Source organism: Carassius gibelio, chromosome B10, assembly GCF_023724105.1.
Source record: "Carassius gibelio isolate Cgi1373 ecotype wild population from Czech Republic chromosome B10, carGib1.2-hapl.c, whole genome shotgun sequence".
Lineage (NCBI taxonomy): Eukaryota > Metazoa > Chordata > Actinopteri > Cypriniformes > Cyprinidae > Carassius > Carassius gibelio.
Window position 1 is genome coordinate 8,564,351 of NC_068405.1, and position 13,514 is coordinate 8,577,864.

A 13,514-nucleotide genomic window follows, 5' to 3' on the forward strand; every position below is an offset into this window, starting at 1 on the left:
TTTGAACTTGTAGTGTTGTTCAGACAGTCCTGCTCCAGGGGCTGGTAAGGAAGTGAGGGAGCTCTGGGGGAAATTGGCCTTTACCCGAGGGGACCGGGTCTCCAGCCCCTGAGGTCTGTGACACTACACAGCCACAATCTGGTTTTGAAACACACACCATACCCCTGGATTAAGACAGCAGGCCAGGTGAATGAATGAAAGCACCTTTATCAAGCTGTAAGGGTGAATACGTGATCATATGAACAGTTCTCACAGCCACAACACCATTACAGAACACACAGAAAGAGTATAGTACCTGGACTACGTGCATCTCCAAATTCAGAATCATATTTCATCTCTAGATTCAATACAAGCTTGTGCGATCTGTGGCAGACTCATCGGTCAGTTTATAAACTAACAGATTTTTAGTAGGCATTACATTAGAATAACCATATATATATGTATATATATATATATATATATATATATATATATATATATATATATATATATATTATTTTCTAGCATTTTAATTGCAATTAAAACATGATTGCTTTTTAATTATTATTTTAATAATTTTTTAAATAATTTTAAATATTTTTAAATTATCCTGTGAGCTACAGACCTGTACTAATAGGACAAATTTACAGCTCAAATAATGTCTGTGGTCACTGACAGAATACATTGAAATTATTGAACCCAGAACATTTTTAAATCAAAAAAATATAAAGTACACAAAAAGAAAACTGAAGTTTGGTTTACATTACCACATCTTTTTAATTCGATGACATGTTTTGAATGAGCACAATTTATTAACATTTCTACACAATACATAAGGATTACAGTGCACTGGCACACTGTCTCTCGTCTGGTCAGAAGCACACAGATGGTGAACATGATGTTAATGGGACAGCGATTGCCCCTTTTCACCAGTTCCAGAAGAACATACGGCTGCCGTGCTTGGATGGCTGTAGCTCAGCCTCGATTGGAGGATTGGGCTCAGGTCTTGGTCTTGAAAGGTAGGGGTTTTCAGGCAAGGGCCGAGAGGTTGCCACCTTGGTCACCTGTTGGAGAGGTCAAACGTTTAATGTACAGGATATGGACCAGGAGACTAAACACATCAAAACCGCTTCTAATATAAATTGGTTAATTTTAAAATAACAAAGCAATGGATATATTGACCCACTTTGGACAGGTCTCCCAGCTCTGGCCTCTCCCAGCCCAGCTTCTCCAGCACACAGTTATCAAACTCCTTCTGCTGTTTACGGCAGTGGCGCAGCTCAGCCAGGTTAGAGTAATCCAGACAGGTCCAGTACTCTGTGAACGACTCGGCGCAGTTCCCCTTTATCTGCCTAGGGTCAAGCAATATGTGATTAAAAATAAATCAATAAAAAACGTAACAACATGCTATTATGAATCATGGCATACCTGAAAAGCAAAAGTAAAAACACATACCTGATATCCACATGACACACAATGCTTCTTTAGACAGCACCTTTTTTTATTTTTGGTTGTTCTTGTTGCATTTGTTGTAAAATATCATGAAAAAATTATTCCTGCTTTTATAAATGCTTTTTGTAAATGTTTTGTATTTGACCCTCAAATTGTGTTGTGGTTTCATTTTCCCAAATTTGGATTTTTCAAAGGCTGGGCATTTCTAACCTGTGAATACCAAAGTAGATTGGAATATGTTCAGCATAGCACAAGGGTCATATAAATAAAGAGCGGGACTTTTGGTTTAGTGACCTTTTAGGAATGGATGGTTCTACCCAGCTCAATGCTGCAAAACAGTTACTGGCAAAATGCAGCATTGCTCATGGCTTCATGTGTCACTCCTAGTTATTTGGTAGGTCAGTACAGATTTTGTTTTACTGAAAAAACAGGTGTCCGATGTTTATTTAGATTCTGATTCTAGTGCATGGAATATGTTAACGTTGTTTATAAAACATCTCATCCACATTATCAAATTTTGTTTTTTTATAAGCTTATCCTTCCATGAACAACAGAAAATGGTCACAGTGCAGATGCAAGACAATATGAAAACATTAGCCTCCATTAATTCACCTGTTTGCTTAACTTAGCTAGAGGTGAGAAAAACATCTTAAATAAAAACAAAAGTGTGCAGATTGTTTCACAAATTGAATGTGCTCATAGTTAACACATATATCTTAAAGATTTTGAAGAGAAATATCAGGACGAACAGATCAAAGTGTTGAGTACCTGAAGAAGTTGAGTGCACATTCATTGACTTTCATCCCTTCATTCAGACACTTTCTGGGGTCCTTCTCCTCCCAGCGGCACAGCATGAACTCTTTGTTGGCCTTGTCACATTGAGAGCCATAGTGATGAGCAGATGCCTTCAGTACGGCTGAAGACACATTAACCTGCACACCAAACAGAAAAGTCCTGAGATCACGTATAATGCAGGATAAAATTATTCATCTTTAAGTTAAAACATTATTTTAATTTAATGCACAACATTAAAGAGAATTGACTATTAAAGCACCATGTCTATTGCTATTGCATTAGATATTAATCTCCAATATAATATGGATCTTATGGCATGCTTTTAACATATTGCGTATAAAAGTCTTCTATATGACAAAAGCTGTTAATGTTAATTTGTTACCCTTAATAAAACACACACACACACACACACACACACACACACACACACACACACACAGAGAGAGAGAGAGAGAGAGAGAGAAAGAGAGATTCTGACGTTGCCACAAAATATGAAACCAACCATTTGCAATTAGCAAGCTGCTAAAAACAACACTAATGTAACTTAGTCAACATATCAGTTTCCAGTTCATTTAAATCCATGCTTTCTTTCTTATCTCAACTAATACTAGCTGAACATATTTAAATGAACGTCGCAGCAGCTTCAGGCTAACAGCTGGTTGTGTTTCCATTCTTTCAGACGTAACGTTACCTCTTCGACGTTCAGTTCCTTCAACGTCGGAACCTCAACCACGCCGGGCATGGTGCAACTTTTAGTCCACCAAAGCTAACCAAAATGAGTTTGACAGTTCACAACACAACTCAAGGTCCTCGTCTGCCGCAGGACGAGGCCGCACGGAGAAGGTCAGTCAACTGCGCATGCGCGTAAAATCACGGGCTCCTTTCGATGACGTCAGTAGCGGGGAAACTGAGACGCTGTAGCGCCATCTTGGCTCCAAACAAAACGCAAAGTTATGGCTCTACCTTTCTCCCAAAACTTTTCAAAACATTTGCCTGGCTCTGAGATGATTATTTATCATTTATTCTATCGCTTATTCATGCATGACCATGGCATCCGTCCCAGAGGAGTGTTACCATTAAATATGTAACGTCTCGGCTGTGTTTCTATGGAAACAGTATCACGCTCTTGCTCTTGTTGATCAACATGGAGTTTATGGGAAGCAGTTATGATGGAGATTACAATAATGGCAGGTAAATCAACTTTTAATGATGGCTGATGACATTTATATAACCTATGATTTGAATCTAAGTTTATGTGTGTGCCATACACTTGTTACATGTAATATTTTAAACGATGTTTCCCGTTTTTAATCATACCTTAATGAGCAAAGCTAAAGACCGAAAGGATTCTTGCAATATTACTTGTTCAAATGTTATTTCAATTGCTATATTGTTCCAAATTACACTGTTGTATATGTTCTCTTTTCCTATGCATGCTTTGGCAATGCAAAATGTGCTTTTGTCATGCCAATAAAGAAATGAATTGAAAGGTCTTCACAAATACATTTATATGTTACATATACATACATATAGATAAATTACATTCATAAAACAAAGTGAATAATAAATACATAACTTTAAATTTAATAAGTGCTAGACCAAATTAAGGGCACTATGATTCTTTCTGGCATCTGGTAAATTAAATATATATATTTTTTATGTATACATTTTAAGTTAAACTATTTCATATTATTTAATGGCTTAAGGTTATTCAATTATTTATTTTATATGTGAATTCCTGAATATTTGAATAATTTTAATGTCTATCTAATCAAGGGACATGCCATATTTTAAATATGACTCGTTATTTTTCAAGTAACAAAAACAATAATGTATAATATAACAATACTTGTCACAGTCAGTCAGTAATTTTAAGAACAGGGAAGAAGTGAATTAAACGGTCTAATTTCCTCTCTTCACATGTTGTTTTTCAAAGGATGGAGGGGTCGGGTGAATACACACTTCCCACTCACACCAGATATGTCGGAGAGATGAAAGATGGCACGTTCCATGGAAAAGGAGTGCTGCATTTCCCCAATGGAAGCAAATATGAGGGAACTTGGGAGAAAGGAATTTCCAAAGAGGTTTTCCGCCTCCTAATGTTAATAATAATGATCATGTTAATAACTCAACATATTTAATATTTAACAAGCAAAGCATCGAAAATACATTTTAAAATATTAACAATAAAAATATATATACTGATCAAAATCAAAAAGAATTGTAATTTGTAACCCTTTCTGGTTGTAAAATTTAATGGGTCATGTTGATAGTTAATGTAATGAACTACACATGTGGTTACTTTGCTATTGAGCGCATTAAAATGTGCATTAAGTAAATGCTTGGACTAAGTGTTTTTGTTACACATAGGGAAAGTACACATTTTCTGATGGCCTGGAGTATAAAGAGATGGACTGGGATTACTGTGATGGCAAAGACAGGCGTTTCTACTCTGAGAGGTGTAATGGCCTCAAACCAGCAGGTATGGTCGAAATGATTGTGTGCGATCATTTACAGCTAAGCACCACGATTCTCTAAATTATAAGAAAGAAAATAAGTCTCAGCGTGTCTTTGAATAGGAGAATCCCAGTTAACTGATGGGGACCCCCCGCGGACCATCCCTGAAGGTTGCTATGACAGTGGCGATGGCTTTTATGATCCCAGCACTAGAGTCGTCAAAGACTATGATGGCAGTTTTCTCAGGAACGCAGGTAAGAGAATGCGTCATGCAATGCCAGAGCAAGTTTTAGTCTGTGAGTGAGTGAGTGTGTGTGTGTGTTAGCAAGTCATTCACAATTTCCTACACAATGTTCCATGAAATCCACAAAATCTCAGTATATTTCTTAGTTCAATCCTTTTCGGGTCTGAAGTACCTTTTAGCAAACATTTGCCTTTGGTCCTTCCACCTGGAACACATAAGACCACAAGCATTAAAGGGGCATAAATGGATTAGCTAAATGCATGTAGATAGTGTAGGGCTAAAGAGTGAGCAGTGAGATTGTAAGATAACTCATCTGTAGGTCTTTTCTCTCGGGCAGACATGCCTCTGTGCTGTAGTCATTTGAATTGTTTTCAAGGAAAATATAAAACACATTTCCCAGTGCCCGACGTGGGATCTCTGATTTGAGGTGAATTCATTATGCCAGACTTATAGATAGGAGGCAAGAACCCTTATCAGCACAAGACCAAGACATGTTATTGATTAGAAAACATTTTGGAATTGATAATTCCTTTGTCACCTAAATTAGTTTATTGAATGTATCTACAGTCTCGTATATATTGTGTGTGTGTGTGTGTGTGTGTGTGTGTGTGTGTATATATATATATATATATATATATATATATATATATATATATATATATATATATATATATATCACTATTTATTCATATAAATTAATATTTAAATAAATAAATAAATAATTACTCAACTGTTCAGCCGTTTGGGGTCCGTAGGAGTTTTTTTCAAAGAAATTAATACTTTTATTTAGCAAAGATGTAATAAATTAAACAAAAGGGACAGTGTGGACATTTATTATGTAACACATTTTTTTTTTTTAAATAAATCTTTTCAACTTTGTATTTATCAAAGAAATCTGAAAATGCTATTTGAGCAGGATTTTGAATGATTTCTGAAGAATCATGTTACAAAACTAGTAACATGTAATAATAGAGTAATAATGCTGAAAATTCAGCTTTGTATCACAGGAATAAATTACATATTAAAATAATACAGTCTTTTCGAGCTGTAGTAATATTTCACAATATTACAGATTTTCCTGTATTTTTGATCAAATAAAAGTTTTTTCAAAACAATTAAAAAACATTTTACCAGCCCCAAATGTTTGAACAGTACTGAAGAGTCTATCATTTATTTTTGCAGCTTGAGTAAAGGTGCACGATATATTATAATTAGTTTATTGTGAAAATAAAATAACAATCATAACCAAGTTGTGGAATTACATTCTTTAAATGTAACCTATAATGCGTTAAAATATATTGTCTTGTGCCGTTTCTTTTGTAATATGCACATAAAACATAACCAGTCATTAACATAAAATTAACACTAGTGTGTCATGTTCCTCTGTGAAGATTATTTTATCAGTTTAAGTCACGTTGGCTAGTTTTACTTTTATATTTATCTGCATTTATTTTCAATATGACATATTGCATTGAGTATAAAAACGTGATAATGTATTCCATCTGCATTTTTTTAAGTCACTGTTCTATGTATGCATGTGTCAGACTTAGATATTTTGCTGCTGCGCTGTTTTTTATATACACGTATCTGTATATGGAAGTTTGCTTGGGAATAATTTGGCAGTTTGCTGTATTTTCCAGTATTGTGAGATGCATAATTTGGTAAACACTGTCTAAAGCAACTACATGCAACACGATCTGCAGCCCCAGCTTTCGTCACAGTCTGATTGTGAGCTTGCATGACTATTTCATACATCTACAGTTACTATAACATTGGAAGACAGACACATCCTGAACAGATGTCAGAAGAGTTCTGTATCGAAATGCATACCGATTTTTCTTCTGTGTAGCAGGGCTCATGACAGAGTAAATTGGAAGCTGTTTACTGATATTGTTAAGAAACACAATCTGTGTGTGGTAAAGGAATAGTAGCAGCATGGTGATGCTAATAAAATTTGTCTTTCTTTCTTTCTTATGTGTCGCCATCAGGCCCACAGATTTTTTTAGCGGGAAACCACTGCAGATTTCCTTAGAATTTGAAAATCCATTGACATCTCCAGCCCGTGAGTGTTTGTGGCCAGTCTGTATCTGTTAGCTTTGAGACCAACTATATTGGTAGATATTGATATTCCTTATGAGCTTAGCACAGTCTCAGTGTTTTGCTTTTCACTAATATGTGTTACTGTATGTGTCTTCATATTGGACAGTTATTTGTGCTCCTACATTTTCGTACACATTTCCATGTGTCAGTCACTCCATGCCTCTATCCAGGGTTAGCAAACACACTCTCACTTCTGTGTCAGAGTGGTACTTGTTCGGTCTTCAGATCAGATAATTTCCAGACCTCTGGGATTACATCCTTACCACATGTGGCTGGAAAGTGAGAGCGAACATCAGAGACCGAGACTTACACAAGAGTGCAGACCTGTCACATAAAACCACATCCTGGTTATGACTCCCAGAGCCAAAGCCCACCCGCTTCCACATCAGTCCACATCACAGACTTCATTTGCATTTACATTCACTTTCTAAGTAGAAACTTTTAAACTGAAGCCACTTACAATAAAGTGAACATATCACGTAAGCTGTAGTTACCAGTTATGACTGCTCAACATAACATTGGTTCGACCTTTAACGGGAGAGTTTCCCTAAAAATGAAAATTCTTTAATTAGTTACTTGCCCTCATGTCGTTCCAAGGCTGCATGAATTTCTTTGTTCTGTGGAACACCAAAAATGTTCATACAGGTTTGGAGCAACAGGTGACTGAATTAGAATTTTTGGGTGAACTATCCCTTTAAATCCCTGGTCCTGCTCTGAGATTTGCTGGCTATCTGTTTGTCTGACCAATGGTAATTAAGCATGACGTCTACCCTGACTATGTCTCATGGCGCAGGAATTATTCACATAGGCTTCATAGTGGAATTCCCATTCAAACATACATCTGGCCTTCAAATCAACGGCAACTCCTACGTTGGAATGCATTACATTATGGAATATTGTGCATCCTATGGAATTATTTTTATCGCCTGGAGGTGATGGTGCATTTGTCAAAATGGGTGTGCAGACATAATTTAATGCAAGTAGCTTCCCTTCAGGATGGAGGATCACAGAGGGCACAGACGCTGAAGAGGCAAGCGAAGAGGAACCAGGTTCCCTGTGGGAGGATGTTTTTGGGAGGAGAGGAAAGAGGGACAAGTCCAACTACAGCTGTGGGGCAGAGAAACAGTCAGATCCAGGAGGTAGGCATGATGATTAGGGTGGTAATCCCAGGCAGAAGCAGCCCAGGCTGGACAGGAAGGCCTGCGGAAATGCCCAGGCTGCGGGCCAACTCTGAAACTGGTTGGAGAGCAGGACAAAAGCAGATGGGAGGAAGCCCTGAAGAATCTCAACACACTGGTCATTTGAAGTCAAGGAGGATGGGTTATTACAAGCAGCGGTTGCTGGCGTGTCATGTAGGACTGCCCCTTGAGATGGACACAAGGCAGACTGAGACTCTTCCATATGTCCTGCTCTGCCCCAGTCAACCAGATTCTCCTCCTCTTTGTTTTGTGTCCAAGACCAAAACATTCTCTGATCAAGTTTAAAGCCATATGGATTTTCTTTCCGAAAATGGGAAAATTATATGACCAAAAAAAAAAATATTTAAATGACCAAAATAACAGTAAATACATAGTTAGTGGTATGTGCTCTTTCACTATTGTCTGTTCTAAACCTCTAACCCCAAGTATTCAACATTGGCGTGTAACCGTTTATGTTGCGGAGATGAATGATACCTCAGATCTTGCAGCTTGTTGAAAAGAGGGAAGCTGGAATACACAAAATAAGTTTTGCCCAACATTTTTGCCCAATTTACAGTTTGGATGAGTGACCACTAGTAATGTTAGAGCCAGTCTGAAGATTTTGGTCAGTCTGAAATATCACATAATGTGCATTTACACGTAGTGTATGACAGGCACTTAAAATATTTTTTTGGCTTTAGACTATAATTCCATCCAATCGAAGGGTATCAGAGGTATTCTTTCAGAACATTATGGGTCCTGTTTTAATGATCTGAGCACATGATCTAAAGCGCACGGTGCAGGTGCACTTAGGGCATGTCTGAATCCACTTTTGCCAGTTTAACAGCGGGGAAAAAAGGTCTAAAAGGCTTGTCCCTGTTCTCATAAATTATTAATGGGTGTGTTTTGGGCATAATGTGCAATAAACCAATCAGAGTCTCATCTCCAGTTGCGCTTGCATCATGGCGGATTCTCTATTTACACGGAGGTATTTGCACGAGCAAAGACTGAATGTCACTTTAATGTCACTTACCCCCAAGTTCAGCAGCAATCTGAACAAGCCTGGCATCTACCCACCCGGAACTGCATCCAAATTCTACATGAGTTTGTTTTGTTCGGAATGACTTGAAAGACTGGTAGTGTGTGATTTTCAGTCGTTTAATGTATGATGCTATGAAGTTGACAGTGTATGATGTCTAGTATTTTAAAAGCGGTTAGCTGATTTACAGTATTTAAATGGCAACTTGCATTAAATGAGTACCCAAATTGTAGTTAGGGTTCAGAGCATTGTAAAGACTTGTGCTTTTTTTGGGAGGTGGGTTTTTTGACTTGGACCAGTAAGTAACCAACTCATAACCACACAAAATACCCTTGCATCACAGTGGCATCTTTTGGACAGGCACTTTTCTCTAAAAATATATTTTAAAGTTGAATTTTAATTACAAAACCCAAATCATTCCATAATGATACACCTATTTGTCTTTACACCAGTTTCTTCTATAAGATTCCTGGAGAGAAGGGAAGCATAAGGTTTGTCTGCTATAAAAACATGGGATGATTCCTCTGTTTCCTTCCTTGTTTGAAAGGCTTTGAAATGTAAGTGGGGGCATCAGTAAAGCCCCTCTCATTACACAACATTTGTAATGAGCCTTGCCCAGCAGAGGCAGCAGGATTATAGGCTTTAGGGAGTACATAGGGTGTCCCGGTTGTAGCAAACTACCTGGAGCCAATCCGGCAGTAGGAGGCAGGCGTTTAGTTTATGATAGGACTGGAAATCCTGTTTACAACCAGCTTTAATAACACTGTGCGTAAATGAGCAAAGGAGGTTGATACACTTCATTTACAGTAATTAAATCTGATTGACCTGTCAAGACATAATAATGTATAGACCATATTTAGTACTATCCACAGTTTGTTTTCATACTTAATGTGACTTTTATAGTTTTCTGTGTGGTGATTGCCAATGTTGAACTTCGCCATGGATGGTCTGTGTGGTTGCTATAAGGTTACTAAAGTGTTTGGGTGGTTTTAAGTGCATTGCTATTTCATTGCTAGGTGGTTACTTACTGGCCCAAGTACAAGGAGTCCACTGCAAATTTCTGTAATATTCTGGTCTCTAGATATGATTCAGATCCCTAATTCAGTCTATGAATGTTTTAGCTCTTGTATCGTCTGCCAGGAAACATTTTACATTTACTTATCATATGAGGATATTATTCATATCCAGTGCAGGACAAGTGAACTTCTAATGAATTATAGTAAGAGAGAAAAATAGAAACAGTAATGCTTGGCTTAGAATTAATCAATATATTGCTCTATCCTATTAAATATTTGGGGATTTGATGCTTTTTAAACAGTATTACTTTTGTCTAGTTTTAGCGCCTATTCCTTGGTAACACATAACTTCACTTGAGTCAGAAGCTCTACTGCCATATGGTTTGCAGTGGTTTCCTTCGTCTTTGATAATTGCTAAAGGTTCATGTTCTAAAATCCCTTCGCCAATGAAAACAGCCCATGCCTGAGCCACAAGTCACTGCTTTAAGGGTAATATCAAACCTTGTCAGAAGATGATCATCCAGCTATTCAGGATACACACACTGCTCCCCGAGTCTTTGAATAACCTCAGATGATCAGAGATCCCAAAGCCATTAAAAAAAAAGAGCAACTCTGGAAGGAAACACTTTTCCTTTTGATTGTATTTTAAGGATTAAGATAAACACCTCCTAACAAGGTACAATTACCACTTCCCTTCTGACTCCTGGGCTTTGATCGTGTGAGACTGTGTATCTTATTTGTTAGGCCACCAGAGAGGAGGGTCGACTGAAGCATAAAACTGATTATTACTAGAAAAAAATAAATAATTTGCGTTTTGTACAAAATACAGACCCTGCAATAAATTTGATAGAGAGAAAAAAAGCTAATGTTGGGATAGTAAAAAAAAGGGGGAGGCGGTTGTATGGAGTGAATAAAAAGTACTACCACATAAACAAAAAAGATGCAGACAAAAGACAAGAAAAAAAGTAATGAATTGATAAGGGGAAATCAGAATTTAAAACAGCCAAGAAAAAGAAACTAAACATTAGTAATGAAAACAAATAGATGGTTATATGGGTTACGGAAATTCAAGGAGATAAATTTCAGCAAGATCCGAGGAAGTATGAGGGCTAAGACAGTTCTTTAAACAGCATTCCCACAATGAATGTGCAATTGTGAATGACTTATGAAAGACTATTCCAGTCATTTGTGGTTACTGGACAAGGATTTAAAAAAAATCATTTTATTGAAATTGCACTCAAAATATTTTCTAGAATAAAACTTCTCTGACCGAAAAACATCATTTTAACATTCCCTTGGTAGTTTTCCATAACCGTGGGAACCCAGTCTAAACAAAGGGACCATAAGGACTTGTACTGTTTATGAAACTGTGAGTTGACCCAAAGATATCAAGAAGACAGAACTTTATGTTGATAGAGAGCGAATTGTGGCCGGTTAACAAAGAACTAATTTTCCAGCAGGCAGGAATAATATTTTGGCCTGTACACTTTATTGTGGTGCTTGTTTCCAATAAGGTGAAAGCCTCTATTCACACTGCTGTGTTAGATACAATGGCCTACATACAGTATAAGAACCTTGCTTTTGTATGCTTCTTGACGTAGACATACAGTTACCTGTTACACAGTTAAATCTTAAACACCACTGTCATGTAAATCGCATGTCAAAGGTATAATTTACAGACCCATTGATATGGAGGATGGTTTACTTGCAGTAGATCTGATGTGAGTGACACGTGTGTTCCGAAATAGGATTTTATTAGCCTATGGATTTAGCAAGTGCATGAATGCCAGGCAAACAATAAGTACTGAGGTAATTTCGTGCAAATATAACCGTGCGAACTCGGTCCATTTACCAAACCCCGTTTAGAGACATAATTGTAGACCGACCTTGTCCATCAGCCATTGGCTGAAGCGTCCACGGAGGTATTAATTGGTTTAAAATAGTGATGAAATGTTCCTCTCGAGTGTGACCTCCATGTGGAGCGCGTGAGGTGCGAGCGACTGAATGAAGTGAGAGACGTTAGCATGCAGCTGTCGCAGAATGGACCGGTCGCGTGCTGGAAAAGTCTCAATTGCCGCGCGCGGGAGCCAGGTAGAAGTGGCGGGAGGCGCGTGGAGAGGCCGTTTAGGGCCATCGCGTGCAATTACCGACAATCAGAGGAGAGCTTAAGACCTGTTCTCAACAATGGGCCCAGTTCGCCATGTTCATGGGGGTGAGCGCTCAAGTGCGTGCAGCTGCGCGCTCACATTCAGCACCAGCAGCAGAACTACCTCGCGCTCCGCAATTAGCAACTCCTTTCAGTTTTAACCGTTTAAAAATGCAGTATATTATCCACTGTTTTTGGTTGCGGAATCATCTCTGGGAAGGCGAAGAAAAAAGGGAGTGATTGATTGTCGCGTGAAGTAGGCTGCTGAGAGCGAATTTTCATAATTGTTGTCTTAATCCCGCACGTAAAAAATGTAAATTGCCTTTAACCGCATACGAATGAGTTTGACACATGCCTTCTGGAGCTCGATTTTTGACCAAACAATCAGAAAGGGGAAAAAAATAGCACGTATCTCATTTACAAGTGTGCTATGCGTGTGACATGCTTTTATTAAAAACATAGAAAGCGTTTTTCCTTATCAAAATGAGTGAAATGTGTATTATCTGTCCTTGTAGACGAGCAGGAACACGAGTGGATTGTGAGGACCTGCAGGAAGAGCTGGGATGAGTTCACTGGCCACTGTCCAAGAGGCAACACACTGGAGGAGAAGTGAGGATACTCACACACACAGGCCATTGTTTATATGAACGACACATTGAAATGCTTTGGGACGTTAATTCTGTTTTATTTTCCAAAACTGTACGGAGAGTTAAAAATATATATATATATTTTCACTTTAAAAATATATATCTAAAAATAAGTGATTGCCACTACACTGACATCTGTAAAACTGCAACCCACATAAATCATATAATGTGAATGAATGAATGCTTAACGTAAAAATAAAACATAAGTTTGCATTAACTAACACAAGTCTCTCTCTCTCTCTCTCTCTCTTTATATATATATATATATATATATATATATATATAAGAAAACATTTGAAAATAATTTCTAAAGTCTTTTTAACTAATTCATTTATTTAGAAAATATAAATAGCCAAGAAATTGTTTATTAATGATGCACAGCCAAAGAAATAGTTAATTATTTTATTTTATTTTTTTACAAAACAGACATGTGGAAGTGCATATATAGTACAACTATTAGA

General features: G+C 37.5%; 2 protein-coding genes across 3 annotated transcripts; one reads left to right on the forward strand and one right to left on the reverse strand.

The window, feature by feature from the left end:
- Positions 1-731: 731 nt before the first annotated feature.
- On the reverse strand, positions 732-3,088 carry ndufa8 (NADH:ubiquinone oxidoreductase subunit A8). Its single transcript, XM_052567774.1, has 4 exons — positions 2,918-3,088; positions 2,200-2,363; positions 1,166-1,331; positions 732-1,043 (listed from the first exon to the last, which is right to left on the reverse strand). Exons 1-4 carry the CDS (start codon positions 2,966-2,968, stop codon positions 906-908), a joined length of 519 nt encoding a protein of 172 aa, XP_052423734.1. The 5' UTR covers positions 2,969-3,088; the 3' UTR covers positions 732-905.
- Positions 3,089-3,154: 66 nt separating this feature from the next.
- Positions 3,155-13,279, forward strand: morn5 (MORN repeat containing 5). Of its 2 annotated transcripts, none has more exons than XM_052567772.1 (5): positions 3,155-3,417; positions 4,163-4,310; positions 4,597-4,708; positions 4,806-4,937; positions 6,916-7,015. In XM_052567772.1, the coding sequence occupies exons 1-5, from the start codon at positions 3,371-3,373 to the stop codon at positions 6,957-6,959; spliced, it is 483 nt and encodes a 160-aa protein (XP_052423732.1). In that variant the 5' UTR covers positions 3,155-3,370; the 3' UTR covers positions 6,960-7,015. The 2 variants fall into 2 exon arrangements, with proteins under 2 accessions (XP_052423732.1, XP_052423731.1); XM_052567771.1 differs by lacking the exon at positions 6,916-7,015 and adding an exon at positions 12,922-13,279 and having other exon boundaries at positions 3,178-3,417.
- The last annotated feature ends 235 nt before the right edge of the window (positions 13,280-13,514 follow it).

What these genes read in the sequence shown, in the direction of transcription:
- ndufa8 (XM_052567774.1), bottom strand. Translation starts at nt 2,968, where the DNA reads ATGCCCGGCGTGGTTGAGGTTCCGACGTTGAAGGAACTGAACGTCGAA. An exon ending in AGGAACTGAACGTCGAAGAG is followed by an intron (nt 2,364 to 2,917) that starts GTAACGTTACGT and finishes TTTGGTGTGCAG; the next exon opens with GTTAATGTGTCTTCAGCCGT. An exon ending in TGTGCACTCAACTTCTTCAG is followed by an intron (nt 1,332 to 2,199) that starts GTACTCAACACT and finishes GCTTGACCCTAG; the next exon opens with GCAGATAAAGGGGAACTGCG.
- morn5 (XM_052567771.1), top strand. Translation starts at nt 3,371, where the DNA reads ATGGAGTTTATGGGAAGCAGTTATGATGGAGATTACAATAATGGCAG. An exon ending in TAATGGCCTCAAACCAGCAG is followed by an intron (nt 4,709 to 4,805) that starts GTATGGTCGAAA and finishes GTCTTTGAATAG; the next exon opens with GAGAATCCCAGTTAACTGAT. An exon ending in CAGTTTTCTCAGGAACGCAG is followed by an intron (nt 4,938 to 12,921) that starts GTAAGAGAATGC and finishes CTGTCCTTGTAG; the next exon opens with ACGAGCAGGAACACGAGTGG.